Consider the following 12411-nt stretch of genomic DNA (forward strand, 5'->3'; position numbering starts at 1 on the left):
TAGGCTTTAACTAGATCTCTAGTATCTTTTAACTACCTAGTAAAGTATTCTAGGATATTAATAGTAGTATTAAAAGTTACTACCTAATTAAGCTTAAGATAGTAGTAGTACTTAGAGTCTTACCTAATAATAAAGACCCTACGCAGTATAAAGATACCTCTACTAATATACTTACTAGGCTGTAATAGTTAAGAAATATACTATTTATAGTATAATTTAATATATAATAGTTATAAATATCTTTATATACTTATTATAAAATAAGGTATAAATTTACTTACCTATTTAATAATAAACTATAGTTGTTTTATACTAAGTTTATATAAATTTACCTTACGTTTTATACTATATTATAGTATAAAATGTAGTCTTTCTTCTGTGTTTTTTACCTAACAAAGCTGCGGGGTAAATTACCTGATTTTGTACCTTAGTGCAAGGAACTTTTACATTAGTGAGTTCTTTGCAGAATTTCCCCCAGATCGATTGCCAACATATATGTCTTAGACTGCAAGACCACAGTCGCCCTCATTGGGTAGCAAAGCTTCGGTGGGAACCGCGGGAGTGGCACGAACGACATGGCAGGAAGCGCCACACCACTGCTGCGATTCACGAGTCCACGACTCATCAAGAAAGAGTTCTCTCTACAGACCGAGTACTTGTATCCCAGTAATAAGTAGGCATCTGCAGCGCGAAGGAGTAAACGTGCCTATCAATGCACAGGACTGAATAGCTTTTCACACCTTCTCATCACTGTTGGTGCATGGTCTGAGGCGTCGAGACATCACGTCTCTTCCAAAGACTCTTCAGTTAATCATACTGTTCTGAGTACTTTTGTATTTCTGATGTCAACTATATCAAGTTGAAATCCAAAACTCTCGAATAACGGCGCCGAAATCTGACACGCACGTCTCGCCAGTCTCCTTTACCCAGCATGCATGCTGTAGCAAATCTCCCGGCGATTTGTCTGACCATGGATAGCGACAATAGCAGCAGGCTATCGTCTGCCTATACCCTTCCAGACCCCACCGTTGTCGAGTGCACCCAAACCCCCTTTCTGTACCATCTTGGAAAATACCTTGTTCTTCGACAAGTCCTTCGTATTGACCCTGAACGCTCTCTCAAATATCGGCGCTAGGTCATGCGCCGCACAAATACGCCAGTCGCCCGTTTCTTTGATGCGTCCTTGCAATCGCTTCTCGAGCGTGGTTTGGAAGAAGGCCCCAAGCACATCTTCCAAAGTCCTCTGACTTGAATCGATAATGGTATTGCAAAGCCGTTGCCTTTCGTTGTCGTCGAAATACGGATTTCCGATGAACAACTCGTTGGTGACCAGTTCGAGACGTTCGCGAGAGTTGGTGTTTGTTCGGAAGTTGCGCAGGTCGAACATGAACACGTGCAGTTTGTACCAAAGCTTGTTGTCTTGGCGTAGCTCTTCGATTGTAATGGTTTTGTTTTTGTGGCCCTGACCCACTGGTAGAGTTGCATCCATCTGATTTTGAGATAGGGATATGGTGCTAGAGAATATGGCTGTGCAATGATCGTATTCACGGATAAACCTGTTGAGTTGAGCGGTGCAATGCTGATATATACATTCGTATGTGCATGTCGAGTTTGGTTCATCCTCTTAGTGCGCATATTCGCTCAGAACAGACCTTCCGGGTACCGTGCTTCTTAACAGGGAAACGAAGTGCAAGCTCAGTCATTGGCTAAGACTAAATTGGTTTCGAGCACAGCCACAGTACCGCGAACCTGAGGCTTCAGCCCGCACTTTCTCCAGCCAAAGGAACGAGTCATATTCTGAATACCAGTACCTATTCTAGAGTGTTAGTTGCATTGTAGCATAATCCCATACTGGATCTGTTGTTTGTCTGTTCCACCTTACCTAGAGAATGACTGTCCTAGCTTTCGATAAGCGCGCGAGGCGAGTGGGGGCTGCAGCGATCAACAGGGATGTGGTAGCCTGAAAAGCGGACCGAGGAGGTGGACATCTCGCGAATCTCTCACGCCGACAACCTAACAACAATGAAGTCTTCCATTCACGGACCGCGGGACTACTTCGAAGTGATGTAGCCACACCTCAAGCACGAAGACAGGATAAACCTAGCATAAAGTTCACAAACCTGGTCTCTTATTATCGAGCCAGTCTACTACGAAATCTTGCACGAAGCTATATTTGGAGGAAAACGTCAGGAGCCGCGATAAATATCCTTTGACAGCATGGCCTATCGCTCGAGATTATGGATCAGCCTAGGAAAACACTCTTCCATGTCGTCGCATACATCCAAATCCTTAAAAGGTTTATAAGTATGTCTCTCACACTTAGGCGACGCAAACGCAGTAATTGAGTCAAAAATCTCTCACAGGAAATCGCTTTTCCACTGCTGCGCAGCTGGAGGACAAGAAGACATTGTCAAACTTCCACTAACCTGTGGCCTTGACGTCAATTGGACCAGTCGCAATGGATGAATGCCACCGTTGTGTGCTCTATCGCCGACTAGTGTTCAGATAGAACCTGTCATGTATCCTTCAGCCAGGTACCAGTACCTAAATTGTTATGAAGAAAGGATGAAACCCTGTACTCGCTTTCGCAACCTGGCCATTCGCCTTCTAAATGGCCGAGAATCAAGATGTGTGTAGGTCTGAAGTATTTCTGAGCTAATCTGTAGTTCCATCGATGTAAAAGTAGATTACGACCAGGCAGTACGAGCTACCCGTCTATGCGGTGATAGTATCTCGATTTAGGCTATCGCCATTCGACGTGGCTGCATCTCTCTTGTCCCGTAAGTCAGCCCAAGCATGCGTTCATTTAGATTTCTGAGAATCTGCCGATGTACACACTGCAAGCTCTGAGCGCTGTTCACAAGGTACTTGAGGACCGTTGTCATAGCCGATAACGCCAAGCCTTTGACTGTGGACTATTATGTATTCGGCATCTCCTAATCGAAGCTGTCGTGCATTTCCTTGCGTCTTTCAGTTCACTCCCCATTCTGCAGACTTTGTATCGTCGTCGTATAACCTTATTACACCATTCTTTTCGGCTGCTAACTCCCAGGGTTCATCGCCCCATACGCCCAAGCTTCTACCGTTTAACGTGATTAACGAAGACTGAACGTCAGAACGAGCGGTAAGCCTGGGGGCATCGCCTATACCATCGTACATTTCCTGAGGTGTTACCAAAACGACTGTCTTGTCTTGAAGTGTTTGTTCATCGAGTATTACGAATTCCGTGTCGATGAGCCCCTTGCCGCGATCCAATTGGGAGGCGAATTCGACCAGGTCGTCCAAATTCCAGCCAAGGAATGGATACTCGATGTCTTCCTTTACAGGTGCATGAGTTGGTTTCGTTAGCTTGGTGATGTCAAGTGTGTCCACCAGTATGGCTGTGGAGGACTTTAGGATTCTGACAATCATCGTAAAGTTGCGAAGTAACCATCTTACCTATGTGAGTGCATCCTACGTACTTGAGTTCTTTCGCCTCGAAAGCCTCAGTGAAGTACTCGTTCAGAAGCTGATCGTTGTTAGCAACAGTATGACAAGCGTGAGACCGGGCTTTATCGGGCGGACCTCGGCTGGTATGAAAGCGGTGCAAAATACGGGGAGGGTTAAGTCGAGTTCATCATTATTGCGCCCGTTATTGTTCGACTCTTGTTGGGTGTCTGTATCATTCGACATTGAAAATGATACTCTACCTGAAATGGGTGAGAGGCTAGAGTTGAAAATAATGCATTCATTCCCAACAAAACATTCCTATTCATATATGATGCAAGCATGTTTACGTCATAATGATACGAGAAATCATCGCGTCACACGTGAAGAGAGCGCACGACCACAACAAATCGCCATGTAGCATTCAGTACGCCACTTGATGATCCCCATTTAGGATTTCTACGAAATCTTTGTAAATATCGGTCTGCACTACATAACCTCCCTCAAGGTTGGCTACGTTCACTATATAAAGAGAAAACCATCACTACCATTTGTTCATTATTGCACACTGCATTCGTTGTAGCTCAGATGTGTAGCTGCCTCGATGATAAAGGAAATCAATATTCGGGACTCAAATCTGTACCTCAAACTGGATTTATCAAAATCAAGTAAATTACTATAGGATATACGATTGGAGGTACAGCAACAGCACTAATGATTGTTGGAACGTATATACTTCGATGTTACAGCTGCTCAATATCTATATGATCTTATCGCCTCTGAACCTGAACATGTAATACGAAGAATCTCGATCTACGATAGAGTTGACAAAGCTCCTAGAACTACAGTTGGACATCTTTCATCGTACTTGTCAGGTCTAGCAAACGTTGCCTTGGGTTCGTTTCCTACAGCGATTTCGATCCAACTTTTCGTCTTGGAGTCAAACTGGGGCCAACCAAATCTGGTGAGACCGCTCTTGGGATCATCTGAAAACGCGGCAACTGCTCGCTGGAAGAGTTTCGTTGTGTCGTTCTGTGCCTGTGATGCAGGGAGGCCGCTGGCGTCCTGCGACCCCCCAAGAATCATGTGCAGTTCAGTGCCATGGTAGGCACCACTGGTTGGGTAAAGGCGAGTGTTTTTCCAGTCGCCGAAATAACGGTAAACCCACGTCGGAACCTTGGCTTTGATACGTTGCCTGGCCTCGTAGGAATGGGGGCAGACAAATGACTCCAACAGAAATTGCGCCGTCTGCTCCTCAGTGACATTGCGCCCCTGTGCGAATGCCGGGATCACGTAATACCCTTGTTCGTGATTGTTGTGCCCATGAAAATAGGGAAGTTTGGCAAAACTGCCCGATGATGCGAGTGAGAGATAATCATCAAAGATAACCTGGCCGTCAACTATCGGGTAGAAAGGCGGCGTTGATCGGACTGGGCTTCCCCCAGCACTGGGAGGGATCTTGGACACGGCCATCGAGATCGCCTGCCAGGATTGTTTTCGCATGCATTCGAGTGTATCACCCGATCCTCCACATCCGAGCAAAGCGGATAGCATAAACCAATTGTCTTTCTGCTTCTGAGGCGTGTTTAAGGGGAAGCTGAAGGCATTGCCAGAAGTCGACATCAGGCCGTGGACAATGGGATTTTTCTTGTAAGCATACGACCACCAATCCACACTGGCGCCACCTGAAGATTGGCCCGCAATAACTATCTTATTTGGGCTACCTCCAAACGCTGCGATGTTCTTTTCCAGCCATTCTACAGCGAGACGCTGATCCCGCAATCCAAGATTAGTATCAGCACCAAGAGCGCCAGGGAACCCAAAGACATTTAACCGATAGTTAACTGAAACAACAACAATGTCTTCGGAGTTTGCGAGATATTGCCCATTGGCGAATGGGGTATCCGTATTGCCGCCAGCGAAACCTGAAGCAATCAGTACGGCGAAGCAGCAGAGGTGAGCCGAGTATAACTAACGTCCTCCGTGGAAGAGAACGAAGACAGGTTTATCTTTTTGCGAAGATCTGGGCGTCTGTTTTGACCATATGTTCAGGGTTAGACAATCCTCACTTCGTTGTGTTCCAGCGGCACCGGTGAAGAAACTCAGCAAGCCAAGGGCTTGAGAGGTAAAGCCGGGAAACGAAGGTTGGACCGCGGCTTGTTGAGGGCAATCACTGTAAATGGTCAGGTCGTAGACAGTATTGTCTGCGCCTCAATTACTTACTATCCCTAAACCTAGACATTAGTTCAATCATGCAAGAATCAAATCAATCCAATGTCTGCACTTACAAAATTGGTTGCGTTGTACGGTCCTTTCGCTCTATATCTCTGCGGTGATGCAAATCTCAAATTGCCCAGCGGCGGTTGTGCATACGGAATTCCCAAATATTCCCAGACAGCGTTGACGTTTGGCGAACGATGGCCTGTGATGAGTCCATTTTCCGTTCTGACAACCTCGAAACTTGGGTTTGGTACTGCAAGTGACAAATCAGAAGCAAAAAGCCAAAGTGAAAAAGTAACCAGACTACGCATCTTGTAATAATCTTCAAATAGAAAAGCAATGAGCACTGAAGGAAGGTCGAACATCAGTGATCGCACCAAGGTCGTGCTGGGCTTGTTTAAAGATTGCGGCGCAGTTACGCTATAGTCATGTGGTAGAAGTGGGGCACCAGGCAATCTTAATTCAAATTGCTGCCGGAGGAGACTGTATTCGGGTAGATGCCGAGGTTCGCCTGGTTGTGAGAAGGGGGCACGAGATAACCAAACTTCTGTGTATCCCAAAGAATTCAAGCTGAAGTACGCTCACAACTGCAATGAATAACAAGCTCTGTTTTTATATCGAATTTTGAAGTTTTAGTCAACTTGTGTTAATCTGGTAACACGTCATCTTACCTATTGTAAGTTTGAGTGTGGCGCACAGGGTACGACTAATCCTAGTAATCCCAAATCCTTGACAATTTTCTATCGCTCCTCACTGATGGAAGATATGTCTGACCTTTCAAACAAATTGAGAAGAAGTATAATTGAGAGTACTCTTGTTTGTATGTGTCACGTACAGGAAGCTGACACGAGTCTCTTCCCTCCGCGTGTTCCTCCATTTTTGCTGAACCATAACATTTGTGATTAAAGCTGATCCTACAGTACGCAACCCTGATCTATGCATGCGATGAATTGTGTTCGCAATCTCCGAACTGAATCCAGTAAGACGGAACGACCAATCGCGCCCACACGGTTTTCTTCCTCCATCAATCATCGCTATGGTAGAGAGGCGTAGTTGCAGGCAACAGGTTAATAAAAAGCCCCATAGATGATCTCATTATCTCTTTCTTTTCATCACCATAAACGCTCGTCGACGTGAAAGCTTTGACGAGAGTGGTCTCCGTTTGGTGAGACTAAACAAAACTCTGCTTCCAAGATGGTAATCAACATGGGGTTTCCTTCGGATGGTGAAGCCAACCAAGGATGGAAGTTGTACTTGACATCACTTATCATGGTTCTGAGCGCTGGAATCATCGTCGCTGTCAGAGTCGTGACACGGTTTCGGGCCGTCATGCTAGGCGCTGACGACTATACCATAGTGGCGTCTCTTGTAAGTCCAAAATCCCTTGATTATAAAATTAGTAAAAAAAATGCTTTCTGATCCTTTGATTAACAAACCCCTAGGTTCTCTCCATTGTTCTATCCGTCACTATTCAACTGGCTGTGGTTAACGGCTACGGTCAGCACAAACGCGACCTCTCAAAAGAAGAATTGCGGACTTGCCTTTGGTTCTTTTGGATTGCGCAAACGCCGTACAAGATCGTGGTTTGCCTTAACAAAACGTCCATCATCTTTCTTTATATGCGTATCTTTATATCGCGGCACTTCCGATGGCTCTGTTATAGCACACTGGCGATTGTACTTGGTTCAGGTGTAGCGACAATATTTGCAACCATCTTCCAGTGTGTACCAATCGAGCGGTCATGGAATAAGACTATTGAAGGGTCATGTATCGATAGCTCGAAGTTCTGGTTAGCAAACGCGATACTGAACATTTCGACGGACGTTATCGTTTTGGCACTGCCGATCCGCGAAATCTTCAAATTGCAGCTCAAGTTGCAAGAGAAGATCATGCTGTGTAGTGTGTTCTTGCTTGGTGGATTGTAAGTCTCCCCTAAACTCTTCTATAACTGGATCTAGCCTTCGTGTGAGATCCTGGTCTGGAACTCCATTGACCTCCTTTCATCCCTGAAATGTCGGGTTTCGTATTGCTCGAACCTACTGTACCAATTCCAACACTTCCTAACCGATACAAAGTGTCACGATAACATCAACCCTCCGAGTTACCGCCGTCGCCAATAGCGTTCACAATCAACAAGACCAAACCTGGAACTTTATCCCGCGGGGTATCTGGACATTGGTCGAGGCGAACCTTGGCATCATCTGCGCATCCTTGACTGTGCTAAGGCAAGTGGCAAAGCGTACACTTGCGTCCATGTCCCGATGGTCTAAGTCGGACAAATATAATCACGGGTGTCGAGGCAGTGGCGCTACAAGCCATGCGAATGGAAGTACAGGGCGAAATGCTACGAACATCATAACTCTCCAGCATTTTGAACTTGATGAAACAGTTCAAGATGACGATACAAGCATCAATGTGTATATGCATAGGGTCAAGGGAGGCAGTGGACACGTTTGGACAAGAAGCAAATTATGTCAGATAACGTCTCTATCGTGTATAGATTCATGTGAAGATAGGCGCGGAAGCGAGGAAAGATACATCATGCAAGTCGATTGCACGGACGGACATCGTAGCTAGATCAGTGCAGAGAGCCTGCAATATCTATGGGTCATAATCGTATTGATTGTCTCGGTGCCCCTAGGTGACGCGGGACATAGAAGAGAGAGGTTGGGAAGCGATAATAACGGAGTGTCAATCGAGTGATGCGTGTTCGAGGCAGAGCTCCTGGTGGTATGGTTAGTAGAACTCTTTCTCTCAACTCCCTTACCCACACTATTGCGATGATGTTAAACGATAGCGACTTCCAGAACTGATTGAGCGCTAACATTTACAATGAGAAGTATAGCGGCTGAATCGATTTAAAACGGCTAATCAATCATGGAGATCGAGAATGCAAATACTAACTAGCCAACGTCGACTAGAACCCGCCTGCCCGTATAGCCATGACCGTCAAGCTCTCGGTCTCTCTAGCCAGACATAAAGCCTGTGTTGATCTCCGCGGCTTTAATAGTCTAGCATGCATGTGACGAGTGCGGATGGAGTGCCTAGAGCATACACTCTAGCTGAGTTTATTAACACGGTCTTATCTGGCAACCTGGGTAAGTTTAGTGACGCCGCGACAGGTGCAAATTGTATGTGTGGCGTTGGTCAGGCAATTCGGCCTTTTTGTGGACGGGATACGGTTACGGGTCCAAAGAACTCGAATTATACGCGAATGCGACGATCGAGATATATCACAATCATCGAACGAATAGAGACGTCAGGGATCGGATACTATTAAATCAAAGTTGTTGTTGCTATTGGGTCAGGTACAGATGAACTTGTGATAAATCATTGTAAGCATTAATGGTTCTTTCAAATCAGTATCCACACTACTACTAATCATAGTCGTGCTGATCAATCAGCTTACAAACCATGCTTTCGTAGGCAAAAGGGGACGAAGACAACAACTAAACCCCAATCTAGCCAAGTTAGCAAGTGGCATCAACTAAGATATAAGAACAGCCTTGCCTCTTTCTTGCTCTATTCAACCAACTTCAGGTATATTGACTTCTACAAGGATGTCGACCTTGACATCAAAGTCAGATAGGGGCGTGGTTCGAAATACTATCGCAACCGTCACTACTTCCTCAGGGGAACAACTTCGCATAAGTTATACAGATCGTCACTGCGCTCCTGAGGCATGCTTTAGAGGCGTAATCGTTCTCGTCCACGGCTTTCCCCAAACATCCTATCAATTCCGACATGTTATCCAGCCACTTTCAGATGCTGGATACCGTGTCATAGCACCTGACTACCGCGGCGCCGGACAATCATCCAAACCCACCAACGGATACGAAAAGTCTCAAATGGCAGAGGATATTTTCATGCTTATCCGCTATCACATCGGAATCAAACGCAAGATACACATCGTGGGCCACGACATTGGAGGCATGATCGCTTTTGCCTACGCGTCGAGATACCCGGAGCATGTTGCCAGCCTCATCTGGGGTGAATGCCCTCTACCCGGATCCACCTTCTATGAGCAAGTCAAGAGTATGCCGGACGCTTTCCACTTCGTGTTCCACCGTATACTCGATCTTCCTGAGGCTCTCATCGCAGGGCGGGAGGCAATTTATCTAAAACACTTCTTCGATAAGCAATCCTATAATGGCGGAGCTATTACTCAATTGGACCTGGACTTTTACACCAACGCTTACTCTCAGCCCGGTGCCATGCGGGCGGGAATGAATGTCTACCGTGCGTTCGAGAAAGATGCGGAAGAGAACATCAAGTTGATTGAGGAACGTGGCAAGACTAAAGTCCCAACACTCGGTATGGCCGCCAACAACTTCATTTTGAAGGATCACACCGTAGACATGATGGAGGAGATGCATAATGGGGCAGAGATCACCATTGTAGAGAACAGCGGTCATTACATCGCAGAGGAAAACCCGGATGGATTTGTGGACATGGTCCTGGGGTTCGTAAGCAAGCATGAATCGGCATGAGTGCGATGGGGTATTAGTTCAGGTCCGACATTAGCATACAACCATGATTGTAGTACGAGTCTGAAAAAGCACTGCCTGCCGGCAATATTGGTCTTATCTGACACGATAGAAGACCTCTTAGCAAATGATCATGTGGACACGATATCGGACCAAATGTGATGCTGCAACTACATCTTAAGTCCCAACTTGGAATGGCAAGCTGCATCAAACGAACCCGATATTGGGTATTAGATGCGAGCCGGCAGACTGTCCGAAGCACGGGATTTCAATGCGGAGGTCACGGGGGACGCGATCGCCCGCATTCGCGAACGTCAGTGGAAAGCGGGGTCAGTGCCAACCCAAGGGATGATCAAGCAAGATAAGGCAATATAACTGCTGTTTGATGTGTGAGATACTGCTGTAAGCCAACTTGTTTACCTTCGATTACGAAGTTTCCCAGACCTCTTCATTTTCATTCTATGATCATGTTACACACTCAATATGGCCGAACAATGTTCCGATGCATGGCGAGGAGTAGAGCAGTTAGGCCTACCACTGGATGCAACATTCGGTTCAGTTCAACAATGATGTCTCGTGGGAAAAGCGTACCGACAAGCAATCTCCCGGAAGCACCGTCAACACCAGTTGCATCGGAAAAACAGTTTCCACAGTATCCATTGTCGGCTATGCCCATCGGTATGCTGATGAGGTCTCTATTCGTCTCTACAATATCCTCGCACAAATTTCTCCTCATTCCATCACTCTACATTCTTTCTTTCCTTGCCAAGCCGGAAAGAGGCTATTTACTCAACATCGACCGCAATCCGGTGCTGAGGGAAATCATCAAGACATCGTTCTACAATCAGTTCTGTGCAGGCACAACAGAAGCAGAAACGAAAACATGCGTTCGGCAATTGAAGGATCTTGGATTTCGGGGTGTCATCCTTACCTACGCACAAGAGCTGGTCTTCGACCACAGCACTCAAGGTTCACATAGTCCAGGAAATGCCGCAGACGCAGCACATAGTGAGGGTGCAGGTATCAGAATCGATAATGTTATCGAGTCATGGCGCACAGGCACTCTGAAAACTGTCGATTTAATCTCGGAAGGCGATATCTTGGCCATCAAGTAAGTTCTTGTCTCCGCCTGACGTGAAGACCATACAACCAGACGGCGTTTATTCTAACTCATCCGTAGGACTTCTGGAGCAGGCCCTTCGATTGTTGATGCTTTCAGAAGAGGAGAGCTGCCATCTCAGCAAATGATCAATGCCTTGGACGATATCGTAGCCAAGTGCAAGGAACGACACATCCAAATCATCGTCGACGCCGAATCTCAGGACTTCCAAAAGGGTATTGCCCGTGTTGCACTTGAACTTATGCGCAAGTTCAATCGTGATGGGAGAGTCGTCCTCTACAACACGTACCAAGTGTATCTCAAAGCTACACCGGAAGTCGTGGCTAGACATCTTGCTGAGGCGGAGAAAGATGGTTTCACACTCGGCTTGAAGCTCGTGAGAGGAGCGTACATCGCATCAGAAGACAGGTCTTTGATCCACGATACAAAGCAAGATACGGATGATGCATACAACAGCATTGCACAAGGAGCTTTGCGTCAGCACATTGGGAGATTTGGTGGGGATGGAGCTGACGCTCGCCCATTTCCGTCAGTGAACCTCTTCCTTGCAAGTCACAACAGGGACAGCGTAATATCAGCACAGAGATTGCATCGACAAAGGACAGAGGCAGGTCTACCCACTGTTCCAGTCGCATTCGGGCAGCTGCATGGTATGTCTGATGAAGTCAGCTTCTCGTTACTACAGGAGAAGGGCAGTGATGGTAACCCTCCGGATGTCTTCAAGTGCTCGACATGGGGAAGCATAGGAGAATGCGTAGGTTACTTGATGAGGCGGGCGATAGAGAACAGAGACGCCGTATTGAGGACAAACGATGAATTCATTTCGTTGAAGAAAGAAGCGGCCAGGCGTTTGAGGTCAGTATTTAGGGCATGACGTCTTGAGTAAGGTCGGCGTGTATAACCAATGCATGGCGGATGGTTGTTGGTGGTGTATTGCGCACGGGCCACAAGCACTACTCGGATTCTCGCACTGCTGTACTTGCTTGCTAGAAGAATAAGTGTCAGGGTTTTGTACTTCGATTCGTATCATTACCTACGTTTGAACTTGAGCTAGCATTAGCTCTCCAGTCGTATGCGTGAGTTGCCTGTATGCGTTCATTGGGCGTCATTTCCTGCTGTTTGACAGCCATTACTGCTAATTTAGGTAGCCTTGATAGA

The 12411-nt window shown here is 46.4% G+C and overlaps 6 protein-coding genes across 6 annotated transcripts; 3 read left to right on the plus strand and 3 right to left on the minus strand.

The window, feature by feature from the left end:
- Positions 1 to 816: 816 nt before the first annotated feature.
- Positions 817 to 1633, minus strand: P153DRAFT_369942 (uncharacterized protein). Its single transcript, XM_033668900.1, has one exon. It carries the CDS (start codon positions 1487 to 1489, stop codon positions 995 to 997), a length of 495 nt encoding a protein of 164 aa, XP_033519632.1. The 5' UTR covers positions 1490 to 1633; the 3' UTR covers positions 817 to 994.
- Positions 1634 to 2970: 1337 nt separating this feature from the next.
- P153DRAFT_378741 (uncharacterized protein) lies at positions 2971 to 3672 on the minus strand (the record flags this gene model as incomplete). Its single annotated transcript, XM_033669819.1, has 3 exons — positions 2971 to 3380; positions 3439 to 3508; positions 3565 to 3672. The coding sequence occupies 3 exons, from the start codon at positions 3670 to 3672 to the stop codon at positions 2971 to 2973; spliced, it is 588 nt and encodes a 195-aa protein (XP_033519633.1).
- A 567-nt stretch (positions 3673 to 4239) lies between these two features.
- P153DRAFT_348214 (carboxylesteras-like protein) lies at positions 4240 to 5957 on the minus strand (the record flags this gene model as incomplete). The annotated part of the gene is made up of 4 exons (XM_033666197.1): positions 4240 to 5351; positions 5403 to 5599; positions 5650 to 5654; positions 5715 to 5957. 4 exons carry the CDS (start codon positions 5955 to 5957, stop codon positions 4240 to 4242), a joined length of 1557 nt encoding a protein of 518 aa, XP_033519634.1.
- An 883-nt stretch (positions 5958 to 6840) lies between these two features.
- P153DRAFT_378743 (uncharacterized protein) lies at positions 6841 to 8260 on the plus strand (the record flags this gene model as incomplete). The annotated part of the gene is made up of 4 exons (XM_033669820.1): positions 6841 to 7014; positions 7089 to 7567; positions 7722 to 8061; positions 8147 to 8260. The coding sequence occupies 4 exons, from the start codon at positions 6841 to 6843 to the stop codon at positions 8258 to 8260; spliced, it is 1107 nt and encodes a 368-aa protein (XP_033519635.1).
- Positions 8261 to 9206: 946 nt separating this feature from the next.
- On the plus strand, positions 9207 to 10165 carry P153DRAFT_348217 (soluble epoxide hydrolase; the record flags this gene model as incomplete). Its single annotated transcript, XM_033666198.1, has 1 exon — positions 9207 to 10165. The coding sequence occupies one exon, from the start codon at positions 9207 to 9209 to the stop codon at positions 10134 to 10136; it is 930 nt and encodes a 309-aa protein (XP_033519636.1). The 3' UTR covers positions 10137 to 10165.
- Positions 10166 to 11370: 1205 nt separating this feature from the next.
- On the plus strand, positions 11371 to 12170 carry P153DRAFT_369944 (putative proline oxidase Put1). Its single transcript, XM_033668901.1, has one exon. It carries the CDS (start codon positions 11378 to 11380, stop codon positions 12125 to 12127), a length of 750 nt encoding a protein of 249 aa, XP_033519637.1. The 5' UTR covers positions 11371 to 11377; the 3' UTR covers positions 12128 to 12170.
- Positions 12171 to 12411: the final 241 nt, after the last annotated feature.

Source organism: Dothidotthia symphoricarpi (assembly GCF_010015815.1).
Source record: "Dothidotthia symphoricarpi CBS 119687 unplaced genomic scaffold P153scaffold_20, whole genome shotgun sequence".
NCBI classification, from domain to species: Eukaryota; Fungi; Ascomycota; class Dothideomycetes; order Pleosporales; family Dothidotthiaceae; genus Dothidotthia; species Dothidotthia symphoricarpi.